At 40.9% G+C, this 22,923-nt stretch overlaps 1 protein-coding gene across 1 annotated transcript in view; it reads left to right on the forward strand.

Moving 5' to 3' along the window:
- DGKE (diacylglycerol kinase epsilon) overlaps nucleotides 1-22,923 on the forward strand; it is a 32,900-nt gene that overhangs the window by 1,506 nt on the left and 8,471 nt on the right. The window contains exons 2-9 of the mRNA XM_006125151.3: nucleotides 7,026-7,185; nucleotides 9,715-9,834; nucleotides 13,730-13,873; nucleotides 16,005-16,162; nucleotides 16,602-16,653; nucleotides 20,042-20,155; nucleotides 21,548-21,619; nucleotides 22,570-22,697. Of these exons, the coding sequence (XP_006125213.1) occupies nucleotides 7,026-7,185; nucleotides 9,715-9,834; nucleotides 13,730-13,873; nucleotides 16,005-16,162; nucleotides 16,602-16,653; nucleotides 20,042-20,155; nucleotides 21,548-21,619; nucleotides 22,570-22,697 (948 nt within the window). The remainder of the gene's footprint in view (nucleotides 1-7,025; nucleotides 7,186-9,714; nucleotides 9,835-13,729; nucleotides 13,874-16,004; nucleotides 16,163-16,601; nucleotides 16,654-20,041; nucleotides 20,156-21,547; nucleotides 21,620-22,569; nucleotides 22,698-22,923) is intronic.

Here is a 22,923-nt window from a genome sequence, read left to right on the forward strand (position 1 = left end):
TTTTCTCAGGGCCTGAGATCAATAAGGCTGCCATGAACTAAAATGCTGATATTCAGCATGAATAAAAGTGGGAGGATAGAGTCATAAGTTAGTTACTATGTCATCTATTTTATTATTGTTTGTATAACTGTAAAATCGAAGGCCCCCAATCAATAATTAAAGTTGTATTTTGCTAGCTGTTATACAGGCATGTAGTAAGACAGTGCCTGACCCAGACTGCTTACAATGTACAGCCTGCTCCTGCACAGTTTACAATTTAACTTGACACACTGTGCATAGTCCCATTGACTTAAATGGAACTACTTACAGTGCATGAAGTTAAGTAGATGCATAAATGTTGGCAGGATAGGGGCTTGGACTTATGACAAAACACAATATAAATTAAGTAAGTATAGGCACAAAAGAAGTCAATCCTCCTAAGGCTATATTGTAACCCCTTGGGGCAGGGACTTTTTGTTCTGTGTTTGTATAGCACCTAGAACAATGGAGTCCTGATCCATGACCAGGGCTCATAAGTGCTACAGTATTACTACTAATAATTATTAGTAAGCAAAACTCCCTATGAAAGTTAATAGAGCATTAATATCAACTCAAAAGTTCTCAGTACCCTGAAATTAGCTCTTGTTGATTTCAGTGGGACTACTTGTAGCATATTGTACACAGGAGGAATGTCATAGTGGTTCTGCCAAATATTATCCTCATGGACCAAGGTCTGACTTTAGTTATTCCCACTGTAAATCTATTGACTTCACTGGACATACTCTGGATTTACGTAAGTGTAACTGAGATGAGAATTAGGCCTCACATATTTACTCCCCTCATTTTATTGGATAAATGTCTAGATTGAAATCCTAGCCCTCACCAGAGTCAATGGGAGTTCTGCTTCTGATTTCATTGAAGCCGGGATTTCACCCCAGTGTCTTATTATGTATGTTTGTGAATAGGTTTTGTCACATGCTTGTTGTAAATCATGCACTGAGGATTTGTGGTCCATTTTGTAGCTGTTTTTTGCAAGGCTGTGTTTTGTGCCTTTGTTTTTTGTGAGGCTATCATGAACAAAATATAGTCTGTTATTCTGTGGGATGGACAGGTGCCTGCTGCTTCATGTTTACTTCAGGTAATTTTAATGAGGCAAACTAATTAGAAGAACCACCAGGGATCTTTTCCAGGCTCTGAAACTGTACAGCAGCATGATTGAATAGTCAATTAATATATTTCTATGTATAAAACTGCTATTCTTCTTCTGTCAAACTCTCATTCAGCCTTGGCTAGCAATAATTTAATACTAGTTGCAGCATTATGTGAGTCATCTGCAGTTTATAACATAAATTATATCTGTTTCTCATCTTTTCTTCCTGTCTCTTTGCGCTCCAGTGGAATTTTTGTGTTTCTCAGGTTTCATTGTTTCTTCCAATATTTGTGGAAATAATGTAGTTATTTAAGATTTCTGTATAGTGCTATAATTAGCTGTGTATGGTGCTTTGCCTAGAGAATGAAACTCAAGGGATTTACAACTTTGGTGATATACATACAGTAACTCAGAGAGATTACAGCAGAGGAGAAGAGTGGGATACACACTAAATAAGATTCAAGTTAATTGTCTTCCATGATATGCATAGTATTCTTTTGTTTTTCTAAAAATAATTAGTGTGTTGGCATTAAGGAAATACTAAGACATTGTTGAAGAGATGGTAGCAAAAAGATGAGTTGGAGGTTGCAAATGTCCTCAATGTGAACAATAGCAAATTATGTACAAAACTGGCATATCGTAACTGTAGTGTCTGAACTCTTTCAGTGTAAAACCTGCCCTAGGAGCAGATGGATTTTCTTGGAATGCCTAAGTTGTCTTTATAGCTTTATATCTGGACATTGGAATTGTCTTGCATGTTGTCAGCAGCAGTGTGAGCTAAACAATAAAAGTTTGGAGATGTAGTAGTAACTCTTAAATTAAATCTACTGTTACAGATCTGTGCATTCTGAGTTTTCCTAGGTACCTACTCTTAGATTATCTGCTGACTTCACTATATTGTTCAGTTAAATATTATTGACATGCAGATATCAGTAGGTGCATATGAGAGTAGAGAAAGTATAATTGTAATGTTACAAGGGTTTTACTTCATTCCTAGGTTATATTTGCTGCCTATTTTTATCCAGCTCTTATGTGACACTTTATAAGAAGTAAAGCTTCAGCAGAGTGAACCACCAACTCATCAGAATGGAGCTTCACATGTGTTTGGTTAAGGGCGGGATTCATGACCAGCAATGAATAAAAATGTCACCTACCTGGAATGTCAGTGTCCATGGTTGTAAGAACTGGATTAAGGGAGGAACTCCAAAAATAGCTTCTACAGCTGCTTAAATCAGTTTTTGGATGTGATGAACCAGGATCAGCCTTCTGCAGAGAATGGCAATGGATATTATTATAATTCCCCCTATATTTGGCTGTCATCTGGACAAATGTAGGAATAGGATAAATAGATGAGCACTTATATGCTGTGAGATTTTTCTGTTACAGAGCTGCATAATGCTAAACGACCCTTAGAGATTAGGATTTAAAGGGATGCTGTCATCTTCAAAAACTGACAGTTTACAAATGTATTTTCTTCTTACTATCACTAAATTATTAAATTAAAAAGCATTTTTGAAATTAATTATTTTTTAACTATTTGAAATTTCTTTTTTCAGTTAAGGAAAATTAATAAAGCTATTTGAACTTCTGTTTATAGTCGCTTACGTGATTTCAATTCTGTAGCGTTTGTCAGCTGTTCTCAGCTGTGCAAGGGACTATTTATAGGTTTATAGTGACTATTTCTTTTGGAATTGGAAAAAAAGATTAATGTTTCCAAAGGTTTTAAATTTTGCAAAAGCCCATTTTTACAAAATCCTAAATATTTGGCTCAACTTGAGTTGACAGTGACCTTTCAGGAGTGTGTTTGAAGCACAATATGTTTGTTTTCCTAACTCTACAGAGAACTTGTTCAGTTTTTGTTTGTAATGAGTTATGAATATGTAGCATGTTTCATAATATTAGATATTCATCATTTTGCCATAATTATACTCAGAGTACTTTTTTTTTTCAATTAGTACACACAAAAAATTAGTTTTTTCGTACATGGTTTAAGATATAAATATCTGCTCTGTTTTTAGATGGATGTAATTAGTGTTCCAGGATGCTGTTTTGTCAAGTTGTCCAAAGGTTTGAAACTTTTCTAGTTCTATTTTGATATCTATCTATTTGAGTTTATTCCCAGTTCCTTGGGAATAAACATCTTCCTGCACACTCCATGATGTCATTGCTCAGATATTCCAGCCCAAGACTGTGTGCTGTGTAGTGTGCTGTCTAACTTAAAGAAAAGCGAATGTAGACCCTGAGAACAAAGGAGTGAAGATTTAGTTGATTGTACATCAGCAGTTTTTCTGTATTTGCCTGTTCAGTTGTGTTGGCAGTAGTAACAGTAAACGAGTTTCAATATGTGGAAGAAAACATTGTCTTCACTCTGCGTTTGTAAGCAACAAGTAGCCAGAGGCAGTTTTATTATGAGCTGCAGCAAGGGAAAAACTGGTTCGGACAAGGGGGGGGGGGGGAAGCCCCCCCCCTTCCAAGGCAGATCTTCGAATACAAGCAATTATGAAGCAGTTTATATACTGTCTATTAAATATAATAACAATAACAATTAGTCTCCTTCCCATTATAAACACCAATGGCTAACAGTTATTTAGTTCCACCCAGATGCTCCTTATCTCAAGGTCCCTGCCAGAGTCAGCATTCTATCCTTATCTCCGTATGGAGGCGAGAGGCGAAGGCAGCGTCTAATTACAGATCTTGCGATGTCAGGCCACAGACTTAGCCTGACTCTTGCTCTCTTGTATACAAGACCAAGATGGCTGCACACAAATTCCCTTATTCCCTTTTCCTGCCTCCCCAAATAAGTCAGAAATGAAAGTAAAAGTTGTGCTTTTCACAGGAATAAATGCAAAAATAAATAAAATCCATATCTGCTTACCTGTGCAATAGTGATGCACAGTTTTCTCTCCTTTATGTCATTGTAAAATGCAGGACAATGTAGCACTTTAAAGACTAACAAGATGGTTTATTAGATGATGAGCTTTCGTGGGCCAGACCCACTTCCTCAGATCAAATAGTGGAAGAAAGTAGTCACAACCATATATACCAAAGGATACAATTAAAAAAAATGAACAAATATGAAAAGGACAAATCACATTGCAGAACAGAAGGGGGATGCGGGGGGGGGGGGGGGGTGGGAAGGGGGAGGAAGGAAGGTAAGTGTCTGTGAATTGCTGATATTAAAGGTAGGGAGAGTGGGATGTTTGTGAGTTAATGGTATTACAGGTGATAATTGGGGAAACTGTCTTGGTAATGGGTGAGAAAGTTCAAAGACTTGTTAAGTCCTTGTTGGAGAGTGTCGAATTTTAACATGAATGACAGTTCAGAGGATTCCCTTTCAAGTGCAGATGTAAAAGGTCTTTGTAGCAGAATGCAGGTGGCTAAGTCATTTAGAGAGTGTCCTTTCTGGTTAAAGTGGCAAGAAACTGTTTTCTCTTTGTGATCTTGTCTGATATCTGTTTTGTGGGCATTAATCCTTTGGCGAAGTGTCTGAGATGTTTGTCCAATGTACATAGCAGACGGACACTTTCGGCACATGATAGCATAGATTATATTTCTGGATGCGCAGGAATATGTGTTCTTGATCTTATAACTCACTTGGTTAGGTCCAATAATGGTATCAGCAGAATGAATATGTGGACAAAGCTGGCCCACAAAACAGATATCAGACAAGATCACAAAGAGAAAACAGTTTCTTGCCACTTTAACCAGAAAGGACACTCTCTAAATGACTTAGCCACCTGCATTCTGCTACAAAGACCTTTTACATCTGCACTTGAAAGGGAATCCTCTGAACTGTCATTCATGTTAAAATTCGACACTCTCCAACAAGGACTTAACAAGTCTTTGAACTTTCTCACCCATTACCAAGACAGTTTCCCCAATTATCACCTGTAATACCATTAACTCACAAACATCCCACTCTCCCTACCTTTAATATCAGCAATTCACAGACACTTACCTTCCTTCCTCCCCCTTCCCACCCCCCCCCCCCCCCCGCATCCCCCTTCTGTTCTGCAATGTGATTTGTCCTTTTCATATTTGTTCATTTTTTTTAATTGTATCCTTTGGTATATATGGTTGTGACTACTTTCTTCCACTATTTGATCTGAGGAAGTGGGTCTGGCCCACGAAAGCTCATCATCTAATAAACCATCTTGTTAGTCTTTAAAGTGCTACATTGTCCTGCATTTTGCTTCAACTACCCCAGACTAACACGGCTACATTTCTATCACTATTCTTATGTCATTGTGGGTGTAGAAGTCCAATAGAGGGATGATCTGATTTATATAAGTAGTTATTTGATCAGTAGTTAGTTGATTAGAAAATATTTATGCAGGAGGGGAACTACTTCATCTCAAGGCACTTAATAAATTATCTACTGACAGTTTATGCCATTTTGTCTATTTAGGAAATTGTATTCAATGTAGTTACTTGGACTTGATTATTATTATTATGAGCAATGCAATATTAAGAACCTTAACTTTATTTCCTATTTTATATCATTCAGAGAATATTTGTTTTGTAGCCTGTTTGTTAGAGTTCAAGAATGCACGACTTCTAAAATTCACATAGTTTAGGAAATGTATTTAGTTTCTAATGTATCATACAATGACATTAGACGTGCAAATGACCTACTTGGTCAGCTAGTCCTCATCTCTGTCAGTGTGGGACGCTTCCCTATGTTACATTTACTAGTGCTTTATCCAGTCTAGTTTTAATATGCCAAACTACTTTGAGAAGGAGATGGGTTTTTCCTACTGTTTAGAGCCTGAATTAGACGATGCAAATTATTAATCAAGTGTGTAAGTATTCAGTCTGAATTTTTACTTTCTTAATTTCATCCCATTAATACTCTTTTGGTCTGCTGGAGATCAGCTTTAATAAAAGCGCCAATATATTCAAAGTTGTGGTCACTGTGCACAAAAAATCCAAGAGTATTGTATAATAATTCATTTGTCCCAAGGTTCTTGCAAATCTGCTCTGAGGTGGGGGAGAGGGGTTCAGTTCTTTCATTAGTTCTACTGTGCTCTATCAGCTGCACATTTTAAAATTAGTGGTTGTTTAGCATAATTTTTTAATTTGCATAGTGTTCTGTAGTCTCATGCTGCATCTCTACAATTTCCATTATAATCTTTCTCCGTCATCTTCTGGCCTTTATATCTCTATTCTGCTCCCATTAAAATACAAATGTATCTCAAGTCCTTTTGAATCCTCAGCAGTCTCCCAGAGATTCTTTGGGGTTTTTTGTCTTTGCTTCCTTCAGACTGGGAAAAAATCAGTCTTGTGCAGCAGATCCATATCAGGCCAGGTATAGCTTATAAAAGCCTGGGCTGGGAAGTTTAAATAGGACCTTACTGATGCATTGTCCAGATAACCTTTGTGGGGATAGATTCATCCACTGGCTTCAGCCCTGGGTGGCAAGGCACAGGCTTCATCTTCAGCTCTGGGCACCTGTACTGAAGCCCTTGGGCTTCTACCCTGTACCCCCGCCTGAGACAGCAGGGCTAAGGCTTTTGCCCTCCCTTCCTCTCCCCCCTTCCCCTCCCCAGATGATGTAGTAATTTTTGTTGTCAGAAGGGGGTTGCGGCACAATGAAGTTTGAGAGCCTCTGTTCTCGTTTGACTCATTTAAAAGATATCTTTAGCCCATGCTTATTCTCTTCTGTTAATTCTCTAAGAAAAGGACAACTAATTTTTCTGTGTATCTAATAAAGAATCTAAGGCAAAGTTCTTCATGTTTCATGATCCCATTGCATAACTTGTGCTGTATTAATATACTTTATTTTATAAAGTGTTTTTGCATTGCCCTATACAAGTAAAGTCAACCTTTCAATCCAAGTGGCTGGTGAGAAATCAAGTTAAACCACCGTTGTAACTATTTTTGTTTCTGTTTTCAGGTGTGTTTGGTGTCAGCACATTGTACATGATGAATGCATGCAGAATTCTTTAAAGAGCGAAAAGTGTAGTTTTGGAGAATTTAGAAACTTAATTGTTCCACCATACTATTTATCCACCATTAATCAGATGCGTAAAGATAAAAGAATTGACTATGGAAAGGTAACTGCTTATCTTTTCTTTAATATTTAGAATTGGCGCAATGACTGGTTATACACTGGATCAGTATTCGAATACATAAATGCTCAGTGTGTCGTTTTGAATGTTAGTCATTTTATTAACATCCTGGTTGAGATTGAACAGATTTTTACATTTAATTATTCTGAAGTGACACTGAAGCTATAGTACCTCAAAACATCTTAGCCACAATTGTTTAAATCCCATAATCTTCTTTAGTCAATAATTCCAAAAGTAATTTATGCTCAATTCCCTGTTATATGTTGTAGAATATTCATTAAGTCTTTAGTAAAATCTGTAAACAAAGCTATGTAAAAGAAAACAGTTACCTACAAAACATGGAATTAGAGAGAAATCCTATAAAGTCTTTTTAAAGGGATACCTGATGAGAATAAACCTGTTTGTTTTCATTGTATTTAATTTAGGATACAATGGAAGTTTAAAAAATAAAGTGACCCTTCAAAGAGGCACAGCTGTCAAATAAAAATATGTTCTGTGTTCCAAAATATAGTGTGTTGCATGATGCAAAGTATCAACACTTGTAGTACTCACACAAATTTCGTGACTGGGGGCGGGGAGAGGCTGTATCCTGGAAATCAAAGTCTCATGGGTTTAGTGGTCATAATGAACAAGCAACTCAACTCAGCATGAACTCCCCAGAGTGAAACTGTGGCAAAAGGGCTAACGGGACCCTTGTATGTATAAACAAGAGAGTAGTCAATAAAAGAAAGGCGAGGTGAATTTATTTCTGCATATGCCATTGGTGAGGCCAGTACTAGAACACTATGTACAGTGCTGCTGTTTATGGTTTGAAAAGGATGTTAGAAAAACCGGAGAAACTACAGAATAGAGCTGCAAAAAATGACTGAATGGCTGAAGAAAATGCTTGACAGTGAGAGACTTAAAGAGCTTAAACTAAACAGAATAACAAAAAGAAGACTGAGTAACTTGACCAGTGTGACAGTTCTTCACAAGGAGAAAATACCTGTGCTAAATGGCTGTTCAGTCTTGTGGAGAAATACAGAACAAGAACTGGTGCCTGGAGGCTGAAGCCAGACAAATTAAAAATAAGGCACACATTTTAACCATTGGAGCAAACCACCAAGGAAAGTAGTGGATGTCTTCAAACCAAAACTGGATGCCTTTCTGGAAATAGGCATTAGTCAAACACAAGTTAGTGGGCTGGTTACAGGACTACCTAGGTGAAATTTAGTGGCCTAAGATTTACATGATGTTAAACTAGGTCCAATAATCCATTCTGATCTTTAAATCTATGAATGATTTCAGACCAATTTTAGGGGGCTCTTGTAATAAAACACAAGCAGCCCAAAATTTTTACCTGAACTGCCTGCACTTTCCCTTCAGTCATTACAAGTGGCAGTGCTGTTTATGCCACAGCCAGCCAATTGTTTGTGCTCTAAGCAGGGCAGATTCTAGGAAAGCAGAGCCAGCCCAAGTACCAAGCTCAGTAGTCTTAACCTTGCTATCCCCACTCCAGTGCAGGAAAGGAGAGTTTTTGGATGTAGGAGCATAGAGCCAACGTCCTCCCTGAAGACTAACCACAAGTCAACTGCTGGATTCTGCTAGAGGAGAAGTTGGAGAAATAGGGGGCCTATAGGCTTGTAGAGGATATGGGGAGCTTGATGGGGAATTGGGATGGCTGCAGGAATGAGCCAGTAGGGAGACTGGAGGGCTGGAAAGTAAAGGTGAAAGGAAAGAGAGTTGGGGCCTGCATTACTGTGTACAAGTCAAGGTGAATTCTCAACCTATAATTACCATATGCCAATTGGGATATTCATAGCGGGAGTCAAAAACCAGAAGACTGAAAAACAAGATTAAAAAGAAATAAAAATATTTGGTTCTGATTCATGGTATTAGAACCCTTGAAGTTAGCAGTGCTGCAAACATGAATTCATTGTAGAGGGGGACTTGTATTCTTGTGTAAATTTGATCAAACTATTTGTAGAAATATACAACTTTGCTGTTAATTTTCTATATATTTCTGCTATTATGGAAATCATCTGTTTGAACAAAAGCATTATCTGTCTTAATTCAGTGAAGGAATAGTCCTGCATTTAAGACTTCGGTGCTGCTAAGGAGCTTATTCTGATAGCACTGCAATGATTTAATTGCAAGATCAAGGTGTAGAAGAGGGAGAGACTGTATGAAAGCTTGTATTGATAATGAGGTTTAGCAATACTGGCAACAAGAAACTGAAAAAACACAAGTTAGACATTTAGTAGCTGTATTTTGACACTTCTGCTTAATCGTCATTGACTTGGAATGCTACTGGTTGAAATAAGTTGTAAATTAATCACTTATTAGCAAATATTGCTTGTTTCTCTTCTCACTATAAAGAGGGAATTAGCTACATTTCATTTAGAATTATGGAGTACAGTAATTCATTTTTCCTGTCCTTTGTGTGAATGGGGAATGAATTTGGAATTCAGAGTTCCTCGTTCCTTTTAGGTTTGTCATATTTGTGTACATACAGAGTTTTTTCTCTTTCTGCAGTTGGCATCCTCCTATGGTAAACACTGGACCCCAATAATAATCCTGGCTAATACTCGTAGTGGAAACAACATGGGTGAAACATTGTTGGGAGAGTTTAAGATTCTCTTAAACCCAGTTCAGGTAACTAGGGGGGAAAGCCATAACTATGTAATAAACTAAAGACTCAATTAAAATCACCTGTATTTTGCTTATATATGGAGTATAGTATCTCTTTAAGTAATGTGATACAAATCTCCAGCTAAGGAAACAGATTGGTTCAGTTCTTATTTGGAAAAAAATGGTCCCCAGGATTTTAAGCAAACTCAATTTAAGGAGCGTTTTTGTTGTTTTTTTAACAATGAGTTTGGATAAGGAACTAAGTCTCACTAAGATTTATAGAAGTTGAACTTGCAACAATCCTCTCGCTGATTTTATTTTCAATAAATCTCCGGAATTCATTGAGGAAGGTATGAGATTTTTAAGATAGGGAACAATTAAAAAAACTTTAAATCCTGAAAAAATCATAACTTGTATTCTTTTCTTTTCACTACATGATACCTCATGCAACACCATCATCCATGGTCACTGTCTGGTGCAGTGGTCTGGTGTGTTTGATCTCATTTCTTGTGATTTTTTTTTTTTTTAATCCTGGTTTTACTCGTGAAGATGGCAACCTATCCAGCTGTTTTCCTGTGTTGCTATTGTCCCTTAAGCTCAAATGGGAAGACAGAGGATGCTCTGACGTAATTTAGCTATTCCTGGATTTCCTGTCTACACCTTAATTCTCTTCCCTTCCCCTTCCAAAGTTCAAAGCAAAAGCCTTAAAATTCTGACTGGCAGAAATCAGTAAGGTCTCTGTGTCTAAAAAAAAATAAAAAAATGCCAAGAGTAGTCTGAATGAATAAACTTTTTTACAAACTGAATTTTAAATCTTTTAAAAACTGTTTTTATTTAATTACTTTTGGTGCTTGTAAAAGTTGAGAGTTTGACATTAGTGGATACAAAAAAAAATTCATTTGAGGCAGAATCTCACTTGCTTTGTTTATGTGAATATTCCCTGAAGTAACTACAGGCAGTCCCCGAGTTACGCAGATCCGACTTACGTCGGATCCGCAGTTACGAACGGGGATTTTCTCGCCCCGGAGGACTGGAGTGGCGGGACACCTGGTCCCGCCGCCCGCCTCCTCCGGGGCGAGAAAAGCTGCTCCCCGTCTCCCTGGTCTACTGGGGGAGCCAGCAGACCAGGGAGACGCGGAGCAAAGCGGCGGAGGACCCGGGCCGGACCTGTGGCGCTGATCTGGAAGCGCCGCGGGTCCGGCCCGGGTCCTCTGCCGCTTTGCTCTGCGTCTCCCTGGTCTGCTGGGGGGGGGGGGAGAGCAGCTAGTGCCCCCCCCCAGCAGACCAGGGAGATGTGGAGCAAAGCCCGGGGCCTGTGGTAGAGCAGGTGGGGTGCTGCCATTTGGTCCTGCAGCACCGCTCCTTGGCGCTACTGGACCAACCCGGCAGTACCCCAGCTGCTCTGCCCCAGGAGTCCTGATTCAGCCACTGCTGATCAGTTTCAGCAGTGGCTGAATCAGGACTCCTGGGGCAGAGCAGCTGGGGTGCTGCTGGGTTGGTCCAGTAGCGCCGAGGAGCAGCCGCGGTACTGGACCAACCCAGCAGCACCCGAGCTGCTCTACCCCAGGCGTCCCCAAGTCAGCCGCTGCTGAAACTGACCAGCGGCTGACTACAGGAAGCCCGAGGCAGAGTTGCTCTGCCCCGGGCTTCCTGGAATCAGTTGCTGATCAGTTTCAGCAGCAGCTGACTTGGGGACGCCTGGGGTTCTTAAGTTGAATCTGTATGTAAGTCGGAACTGGTGTCCAGATTCAGATGCTGTTGAAACTGATCAGTTTCAGCAGCGATTGAATCTGGATGCCAGTTCCGACTTACATAGGGTACGTCTACACTACAGCGCTAGTTCGAACTAACTTAGTTCGAATTAGTTAATTCGAACTAAGCTAGTTCGAACTAACGCATCTAGAACTAAAAACTAGTTCGAACTAGCGTTTTGCTAGTTCGAACTAGTAAGTCCACATTGAGTGGACTCTGAACAGGGCTTAAGGATGGCCGGAAGCAGTGCCGGCAGGGCATAAAAGGAGGACTTAGAGCATGGAGATACTGTCTCAGGCTAGCCGAGGGCTGCGCTTAAAGGGTCCCGACCCCCACCCCGGACACACAGTTCTAAGGGGTGCCCCGCTTGCAAAGAAGTTCTGGCTTGGAGTGCCCTGAGTGCCCACACTGGGCACATCACACCACTCGGCCATCAGCCCGGCTGCACTTGCCGCAGGCTGCCATCTGGGGAGAGGGAGTAATTGGGGGGCTGCAGGAGAGCTTCCACCCCCAGAAGCCCGCAGAGCCAGCCCAGTCCTCCCCATCGGGGGCTCGTACCCCATTCCTCCCTCACCTCCTTCCACTTGCCCTTCCCTAGCCCCCCTTCTTATTGATGTACAAAATAAAGATAACGTTTCTTCCAACATTGACTCTGTCTTTATTGAAAAAAACTGGGGGAGACTGGGAAAAGGAGGTGGGAGAGGGGAAGAGAAAGGCTGGGAGAGGGGAGGGCAACTAACATGATCAGGGGTTGGGAACAGGTCCCAGATGAAGAGAGGCTACAGAGACTGGGACTGTTCAGCTTAGACAAGAGGAGACGGAGGGGGGACAGGATAGAAGTCTGTAAAAGCAGGGGTTGGGTGGAGAGGGTGCATTCAGAAAAGTTCTTCCTGAGATCCCCTAAAGAAGGACTAGAGGACACCAAAGGAAAGGAATGGGTAGCAGGCTTGAAACTAGTAAGAGAAAGTTGTTCTTCTTGACAAAGCAAATAGTTAACCTGTGGAACTCCTTGCTGCAGGAGGCTGTGAAGGCTACAACTAGAACAGAGTTGAAAGGGAAGTGAGATCAAGTCATGGAGGTTGGGTCCATGGAGTCCTATTAGCCAGAGGGTAGGAGTGGTGTCCCTGCCCAAAGTTTGTGGAAGGCTGGAGAGGGATGGCACGAGACAAATGGCTTGGTCATTGTCTTCGGTCCATCCCCTCCAGGGTCCCTAGGGTTGGCCGCTGTGGGCAGACAGGCTACTGGGCTAGATGGACCTTTGGTCTGACCCAGGACGGCCATTGTAAGCTCAGGGCTCAGTGTCGGGGGTCTCAGTGGACCCCCTTGATTTTCATGCACACCTGGTCCTGGGTGGCCAGGCTGGCAGCTCTCCTGCCCTAGACGGCCACTTTCCTGTGCCTAGTGCGGAGATCGTGGACAAGGTCCACGATGTCCGCACTAGCCCAGGAAGGTGCCCGCCTCTTGCGGTCCAGGGCAAGCTCCCGGGAGCCGCCAGCCTGGTCCCGGCAAGAGGGGGTGGGCTGGGGGGCATCGGGTGGGTGGCTCTGTGCCGTGCCAGGTGCAGGGTCTGCTAGCTGGGTGCTGGCAGGCTTGCACCTGGCACGGGCACCGTAGCCAGCCCGTGCCCTTTAAGGGGTCCGGGGCCGGGAGGGGGGCATAGAGTTTCCCTGGTGTTGGCCAGAGTGGCCACCAGGGAAACCTGGGGAGGGCTAGCCTCCCACTAGTTCGAACTAAAGGGCTACACAGCCCTTAGTTCGAACTAGCTAGTTCGAACTAGGCGTTAGTCCTCGTAAAATGAGGTTTACCTAGTTCGAACTAAGCGCTCCGCTAGTTCGATTCAAATTCGAACTAGCGGAGCGCTAGTGTAGCGCATAGGAAAGTTAGTTCGAACTAACGTCCGTTAGTTCGAACTAACTTTCTAGTGTAGACATACCCATACAGATTCAACTTAAGAACAAACCTACAGTCCCTATCTTGTACGTAACCCGGGGACTGCCTGTACTCACATGACTCTTGAGTAGGATTTGGTCTCTGGTATGACCCTTTGCCAGAGTAGTTCACTGGAAGATCAATTTGCATCGTAATATATATAAAATAAAGATGTTTGATCTGTGAAGTAAACCCTAGACTGATGACATTTTTCACTTTTATTTTAATTTGTTCATAGGTTTTTGATCTCAGCAAAATTTCACCTTCCAAAGCACTCCAGCTTTGTACCTTGCTGCCTTATAATTCTGCAAGGGTACTTGTTTGTGGTGGGGATGGCACAGTAGGCTGGGTCCTGGATGCAATTGATGAAATGAAGATAAAGGTATGATGTTTGAGTACCTTTGCAAGTATTGTGGTGCAAAGCCTTTTGTAACTGGCCAAAGTCCTAATCTCTTATCTGCATATGAGTGGTTCCTGTCTTTGAGTAAACCTATTAAGAAAAGTATTTGTGAAGTAGCTTATGTATAATAAAGAGATAGAGACTGAACATTTAATTTAGAAACCATTCTGCTTATAGAGCATAGCCTGTTTTATGCATTCCCTTGTAATCTAAAGAGATTTATTTTGCTGTTAAAGGCTTTATTAATATAGTAAGATTCTTCTGCTCTGGTTGCTTATTTCTCTCAAACAGTATTCAACTTCTAAAGCCACCAAAATAATGGTACGATTGCAGGATTGTGACTTCAGAAAGAGATTAATAGACAGAAGTAGATAAATTATTGAAGAAGTGGTTTTCATTCTGCCATTACTTACTGATAAGAAGTGATGAAACTTTGTGTGTTTGGTATTGTTTCTAAATAAAATGTGTTTTCAGTTGAAGAGCTTGTCAACAAGAAGTCTTGGGATGTTTAAACTCTGAAGGGTATCTAATTCGGTTGTCACACTTTCTGCCTAGTATCCACGCACATCCTTTTCTCTAAAGAAAACAAGTGGCAAATCCACAAGATTGGATAAGAAAAATGTAATTCCCTTTTCCCAATTTTCTAGAGTATATCAAAGTGAATGGTTTATTTGTTAACTAATTCATACATTATAGCGTACTGTACTGAAAGCTGAGACTGGGTCCTGATGCACATCATCAACCCGTGAACTCTTTTGAGAGACATAGATTTGCAGGTACATTGAATTACATTGAAGAAAATATCTTATTACCCCTGCAAAGCTAATATGCTGAAGATGGTGTGAGCTGCATTATAGTTCCTCTCATGCCTCCTTAGCAGAATTGTTGACAAAACGGTATGCTCCTGAAAACACATTACAAGCACTGGAAGTATCCAGCTATTCCTCTGAGAGCTTAGCTATGAAATCTTTATTACTGGTGATAAGTGAAAGGAGAAAAAAACCTAACTTGACTCTCAGGCTATGTCTAAACTTGCACTTGATCGACAAAACTATCGATGTTTAGAGGTGCTTAAAACCCCTTCCCTCTCCCCTGTGAACGATAAAGTTTTGCTTAGAAAATGCAAGTGTGAATGCTCCTTTGTCAGCAAGAGAGCACTCCTGCCAAGAAAGTGAAAGCCACTCACAGGAGGTGGAAGTATTTTGTTGGCAAAAGTGACGACCAACAGCGTTCACACATGCTGACTTGTAGCGATGGGGCTTTGTCAGCTTACCCTTGCAGTCCCGCAACCAGAGAGCTGAGGATATGTCTAGACTGCATCCCTCTGTCGGCAGAGGGATGCAGATGAGGCAGGTCGACATTGCAAATGAGGCAGGGATTTAAATATCCTGCGCCTGATTTGCATAAAAATGGCTACTGCGTTTTGCCGACTCAGCACTTTGTTGGCAAAAAGTGGCAGGCTAGAGGGGGATTTCCTGCAAGGAGGTTTACAGGATCTGTCGAAAAATACTTTCTTTCTCGACAGATCCCCCCTAGACTGCTGCTTTTTGCCGACAAAGTGCTGAGTTGGCAAAACGTGATGGCCATTTTTATTCAAATTAGGCGCAGGATATTTAAATCCCTGCCTCATTTGCAATGTTGGCTTGCCTAATCTGCATCCCTCTGCCGACAGAAGGATGCAGTCTAGACATACCCCTAGTGAGGACATATATTTTCTTATAAACATATATACCCAAATTAAACAACAGTAACCACGATGACAGTTTTTCAAGTTACTTCTCACAGTTGAAAACTTAAAAGCTCACAACAGCTTTATGAACTAAGTAGATATACCATCTTTACAGAGAGAAAGATAGGGCAAGATGTTTTCCAGGAGGACTGCTTATTTGGGGGTATGTGTAATTTTGTGCATTTGGTTTTTGCCTAGTTTAAAAATTCCACCTGTCACATTTTCTCCATCACAAGTGCTTAGATTTGACATCTGCCATGTTTACGGTACCAGCTGTGCTACTCGCTAATAACCATTGAAACAACTTTTTGGTTAATGATTTTCAGCTATCTCTAACATTTCTGGGGATAATAGATTTTAAAATTTAACATTTCTATGTCACAGAGACAAGAACGGCATATTCCACAAGTTGCGATCTTACCTCTCGGAACAGGTAATGACCTGTCTAATACTTTGGGCTGGGGTGCTGGTTATGCTGGAGAAGTCCCAGCGGAACAAATTTTACGCAATGTAATGGAGGCAGATGGAATTAAACTAGACAGGTAAGTAACACGGCGGCGCCTTAACTATTTTGTCTATAAACTCTAGAAAGCATTACCGATCAGCAGTAACACCCAGTGAGAGCAGAGTAAGGAAACACAAATGAGGTGTAACTGCTCCAGTGGGAAAGTAGGACCTAATGGATGTCCCAGGTGTAGGAGCCTCTGCTGATAAGCTTCTCCAGTGCTGAACCTTTAAATCTGTAATGTCTAACCAGCAAACTATCCACACTCGACCAGCGAAATAGCCACATGCGGCTAGTGGCTAACGTGTTGGGCACCGCATCTTTAAATAGGAAACCAAATCGCTGAATCTTCTGACGAACAGTCATCTTCTGATTGTAATTTTGTGCATTGCAGTTGTTAGTTTCTTGATTGCAATTTGAGTTCAGTGAGACTAGTTCATCCTCTGTCAGTTGATTAATAGCTTATTGTTTTTCAGATGGAAGGTTCAGATAATAAACAAAGGATACTACAATTTAAGAAAGCTAAAGGTATGATTTCAAAACTATTGAAGCGTTGATCTTACCAGATGCTTATTTGAATTGATTATTTTATATCCTACTTGCATATGATTTCTAAATAAAATAAAATAAATTGGCTTGAAGGTTGTGTAGTAATAATACAAGTTGGACCTCTATAGTCCAACAGCATCTGGAGATGGAAGATTTAGCAATAACGATATTACAGCATTGAAGACACTGAACTGCTTTGTTGATTGGCTGATGCCGAAGTGAAACTGTCATGCAAGTTTACAGCAGCTCTCAGAATACTATTCTTATTACATGACAGTCTTCTAATTCACAATTAACTAGAATAATAAAACAGGAAATGTGAAGAAGGTTGCAAATTGTGTGTTGCCACTCTGCAAAGTTTCAGGAAAAAAAGATATCTTTTCTATGCATCAAATGGTTATAAGTAACCTGACTGTAAAATGAACACTTCTTTAAGAGTGATATATTCTCACGTCGGTTTACACTTTTGTGACTGACATCCATAGAGTTACCTCTGATTTTCATTAGTGTGAGAGAAAAATCAGGCCCTAGTATCGGGAACAGACGATATTGGAATAGTGTTGTGGGAATTGATCTCTGACTTGTCACAGGATATGTCAAAATTCCTATAATACAATTCTAAACTTCAATGAACTGTGTGTGTATATATGTATGTATAGATAGATACATACATACAAATATATGCATATTGTAGTTAGGTGATGTAGCACCGTCAGTTAGAAAATGTAGGGATCTACAGAAATAAATGCAGGATTTACTGTTTCTTTACTAGATCCCTACATGTTTTGCTTGCAGACCTGATATTTAGAATGTTTATCTTATTTTTAAAAAGTGCCATTGTGAGCACTGAAAGTGCCAAAAGAAGCATTCTCAAACAAAATATTCTTTGAAAGTGGTCACAGAGATTTCCTTTCTGAGGAAGTCAAAGCCTGTGGTATCTGAGAAGTATTAGCAAAACTCCATGAATCCAACAATAATTTAAGCACAGACAGTGTATTGGTAAGTGCAGAGAGTCAGTGAAAGTTTGACTATTTTAATTTCATAGGACCAAATTCCGCTCTGTAACATGGGCACATCTCCCATCACTATATAATACTCATCATAGCACCTATGTAACTCAGAGCCTTAACCAGTTCTTAGCTAATATACAAACGGCTATCTGTACTTCAGATTACCCACTTGTAATTGGCAAATTGGAAGTTATTAGGATTTTGTTTTTCTGTCTCTAGAATTTTTAACTACAGCTTTTGTTTGCAGCGGCAGTGAAAAAAGCAGATTAGAATGTTAGGAATCATTTAAAAAGTGATAGAGAATAAAACAGAGAATATCTTATTGCCTCTATAGAAAAGCATAGTATGCCCACAACTTGAATACTGTGTACAGATGTAGTTGCCTCATCTCAAAAAAGATATATTGGCATTGGAAAAGGTTCCGAAAAGGGCAACAAAAATTATTACAAGTTTGGAAAGGGTCCCATATGAAGAGAGATTGAAAAGAGGAGATGAAGGGGGGAGGGACATAATAGAGGTCTATAAAATCATGACTGGTGTGGAAAAACTGAATAAGAAAAAGTTATGTTTCTGTAAAGGGAAATCCTGTCTTACTAATCTATTAGAGTTCTTTGAAGGGGTTAACAAGCATGCGGATAAGGGGGATCCAGTAGATATAGTACACTTGGATTTTCAGAAAGCCTTTGACAGGGTCCCTCACCAAAGGCTCTTGTGTAAATTACATGGCCATGGGATAAGAGAGAAGGTCCTTTCTTGGATTGCGAACTGGTTAAAAGACAGGAAACAAAAGGTAGGTATAAATGGTAAATTTTCAGATTGGAGAGGGGTAACTAGTGGTGTACCCCAAGGGTCAGTCCTGGGACCAATCCTTTTCAACTTATTCATAAATGATCTGGAGAAAGGGGTAAGCAGTGAGGTAGTAAAGTTTGCGGATGATACCAAACTGTTTAGGATAGTCAAGACAGAAGCAGACTGTGAGAGACTCCAAGAAGATCTCACCAAACTCAGTGATTGGGCAGCAAAATGGCAAATGAAATTTAATGTGTATAAGTGTAAAGTAATGCACATTGGGAAAAATAACCCCAACTATATGTACAGTATGATGGGGGCTAATTTGGCTATGACAAATCAGGAAAGGGATCTTGGAGTTATCGTGGACAGTTCTCTGAAAACTTCCACGCAGTGTGCAGCGGCGGTCAAAAAGGCAAATAGGATGCTAGGAATTATTAGGAAAGGGATAGAAAATAAGACCCAGAATATCTTACTGCCCCTGTATAAAACTATGGTACCCCCACATCTTGAATACTGTGTACAGATGTGGTCTCGTCACCTCAAAAAAGATATTTTGGCCTTGGAAAGGGTTCAGAAAAGGGCAACTAAAATGATTAGAGGTTTGGAGCGGGTCCCATATGAGGAGAGGTTAAAGTGACTGGGACTTTTCAGTTTAGAAAAGAGGAGACTGAGGGGGGATATGATAGAGGTATATAAAATCATGAGTGGTGTGGAGAAGGCCGATAAAGAAAAGTTATTTATTAGTTCCCTAAATAGAAGAACTAGAGGACACCATATGAAATTAATGGGTAGCAGGTTTAAAACAAATAAAAGAAAGTTCTTCTTCACACAGCGTGTAGTCAACCTGTGGAACTCCTTGCCAGAGGAGGCTGTGAAGGCTAGGACTATAATAGAGTTTAAAGAGAAGCTAGATAATTTCATGGAGGTTAGGTCCATAAAAGACTATTAGCCAGGGGATAAAATGGTGTCCTTGGCCTCTGTTTTTCAGAGGCTGGAGAGAGATGGCAGGAGACAAATTGCTTGATCATTGTCTTTGGTCCACCCTCTCTGGGGCACCTGGTGCTGGCCACTGTCGGTAGACAGGATACTGGGCTAGAAGGACCTTTGGTCTGACCCAGTACGGCCGTTCTTATGTTCTTATGTTATGTATGTTCCACAATATCAGAACTAGGGGTCGCCAAATGAAATTAATAGGCAGCAGATTTAAAACAAATACAAGGAAGTTTTTCTTTAGTCAGTGCACAGTTAACCCCTGTAACTCCTTGCTAGAGGATGTGGAGAACACTAGGAATTTTTAACAGGGTTCAGAAAAGAGCTAGATAGCTTCATGGAGGTTGAATCCATCAATGGCTATTAGCCAGCATGGGTAGGAATGGTGTCCCTAGCCTCTGTTTGTCTGGAAATGAGTTACAGGAGAGGGATCACATGAGGATTACCTGTTGTGTTCCCTCCCTCTGGGACATCTGATATTGGCCACTGTTGGCAGACAGGATACTGGGTTGGATGTACCTTTGGTCTGACCTTGAATGGCCATGCTTATGTTCTTATGTCCTTATGTCCCGCAGGTGTTCACAATGAACAACTATTTTTCTATAGGACCTGATGCTCTCATGGCTCTCAACTTTCATGCGCATCGTGAGAAGACTCCCTCTCTGTTTTCCAGCAGAATTATTAATAAGGTGTGATTGATAAAATAGCATTTCCCACTTCTTGCCATATATATTGAGGATTGGCACCCTTTAATCAAAGGCTGTACATAGCCTCCATTAATTCATGCAAGTGTTTAAGTATAGGCTGTTTTGCATAACAGTATGAGACAAACTTGGATTTTTTTTAAATGTAGCAGAAAACATGCTAAACATTTTTCTGCAACTTAATCTGAGCTTGTGCCTTACTAGTGTCTAGTTTAGTCTAATGTGTATTTACATTTTTATTGTGTTGTTCAATATCATGGCATTGCATTCCAATACTATCGCAAAATCACTTCCATGGGAACAGCCGAGGCCACTGACTAGTTGCAGTTGTGACTAACACTGTTGGAGCTTTGTCCAACCTCGGAAACTGCCATGTGGGCCATGTTTTCCATTACATGAAACTTTTCTACATGGGTGAGTTTTAGCTCATGGAGTTTCATCCTTATCATTCCATTTATCTCCCTTGGTCAGGATGTTCATTTCTCTTGAGTATGTCTTGAGATGCACTGGGATCTTGGTCAACCGGGGGGACTATTGTCCCTATGTAGCTGTCCTGCTGGTCCACCACCATGCTGCTGTTGGCTTACTTATGTCTCCATATCCCAAGTTTATACACTAGTGACTGAGAATGTACACTCTAATACTGACAATGGAAAGTACTTAGTTCCCAGTTTTAGAAGAGGTCTAATCCTCTTGTGGATAAACTTCCATGAGGAGCTTATGGTGGATCAGATGCATTTCCAGCCAGGTTCCATCTGCTTGGGTTGCTCTTGCCTTCTGGAAGTAGAGGGAAAGCCTCTTTAATTACCTGCAAGGCAGTCCTAAATATGTTTTCTTCTATAGACCTTCTCAGTCATTTGGAAACTTAATGGACTGGAGCAATGTACGGATGTAATAGTGTAGCCACGCTTATTGGTTAATGCTGTCCGCTACATGCAGTTCTCTCCCATCCCCTGCAGCTCTGTATTTAAAGTATTTTGGGAGTCTGTACGCAAGCACGCTGGCTCAGTCACAGCTCACACCAGGTCAGACAGCTACCCCACAGCGGTTCTGCGTTTAAAGAACTTGAGAGCCGGCACGCTGGCTCAGTCCCAGCTCGTGCAGGGTCCGACCGCTACCCCCACTGTGGCTTCCTAAATTCCACAGAGCAATGGCATTGCCCAACTCTATTTAAAAATGTAATATGGATTTTATTTTAAAAGGGGAAACCTCTTACTTGTGCTAGGTAGGGTAGTCCTCTTCCTGAAAACTTTAAAAGCAAAAAGGACACACATGTATCTATCTTAAATAAGAATTTCAGATCAAGCTCTTGCATAATCAAATTACCTTCATTTTTTTCCCTGTTTCTGATACTGGTTTCTCTTTAACTTTTTGTAGGCTGTTTATTTTTTCTATGGAACTAAAGATTGTTTAGTACAGGAATGTAAAGATCTTAACAAAAAAGTTGAGGTAAGATTCTCTTGTGAGTTAATTCACTTTTTTCCCTGGGGAACATACATTCTCCCTCTCTTGAGAAAGTAGGATCTTAAAAGGAAATGATCTGCTTTTTTGTTAAAAAAAAAAAAATCTAAACAAAGCCCAAGTCTCTTAAAGCACACCATATATTGCTTACCTTTTTTCTAGAGTAACAAAACTAACCTGTGGCAATAACTATTCAGGACTAACTGTACAGTATCTGGTGCCTGATCCTAAGCCCATTAAAAATTCCTAGTTACATTTGTAGACTTTGGATTGAGAGCCCCTGGTGAAGTTACAGTGGGGCTGACAGACTTGCCAAGCTCTTGGGGAAGGTGAGACGGGTCAGCACCATGCCCCTGGAAGGGACGGGGCTTCAGGCAAAAATGACAGAGCTGGGGCAGCCAGCCCTCAGCACCTCCCAGAGCACGCTGCTCCCCCTTTCCCCTTCAGCCCTCAGGGCTGTCCAGAACGCGTCACTTGGTACTCCAACAGAGATTGAAAGGGCCCATGATTCCCGCTGCCACAGCTCCTGCCGAAGCAACAGCAGCCAGGAGCCCCAGGCCCTTTTGAATCACTGGGTCCCAGGGCAGTTGCCCTCTTTGCTCCTCCCTACCCTGCCCCCCGATACCAGGCCTGTGTAGCTAAAATCCTGATACATAGGTAAAATTGACTTGAATGTAGAGGGGCTGCACAAGTCTGAGTCACAAACCCTTGCAACTGTAGTGTAATAGTTAATGGAAATGAGGGTTGTAGGCAAGGCTACCATATTATAAAGTCAAAAATGTTTTTTTTTCTAAAGCAATTGTATTTTATAAAGAACACACATGCTGATCATGTGGGACCCATGCCCATTGATTTAAGTGGGATGCCTACCCTAATGCATGAAGAGAACTGACACGCCCCCCAATAACTGACTAACAATCTCTTGTGTGTCTGTAAAGCTAGAGCTGGATGGTGAGAGAATTGAGCTGCCGAATTTGGAAGGCATCATCGTCCTGAATATCGGATATTGGGGAGGTGGCTGCAGATTGTGGGAAGGAATGGGGGATGAGACTTATCCCCTGGCAAGGTATGTAGTGCCTCAAGGGCTATAATATGTGCTTTTTTTATTACAGCGTAATGGCAAGTGGGTTCAGTAAGCAATACCATTAATCAGAAGGATTGCTCATGAGTAGGTGCTGCAGAACTGGGCCACCACATTTTACAGAGTGTGTTGAATTTGTTATACAACAGAAGGCAAATGCATTGGTTTAAGCTTAGATACTCTATCAGTCACCTTCATTATTTGTATCTGA

The sequence above is a fragment of the Pelodiscus sinensis genome, chromosome 20, assembly GCF_049634645.1.
Source record: "Pelodiscus sinensis isolate JC-2024 chromosome 20, ASM4963464v1, whole genome shotgun sequence".
Lineage (NCBI taxonomy): Eukaryota > Metazoa > Chordata > Testudines > Trionychidae > Pelodiscus > Pelodiscus sinensis.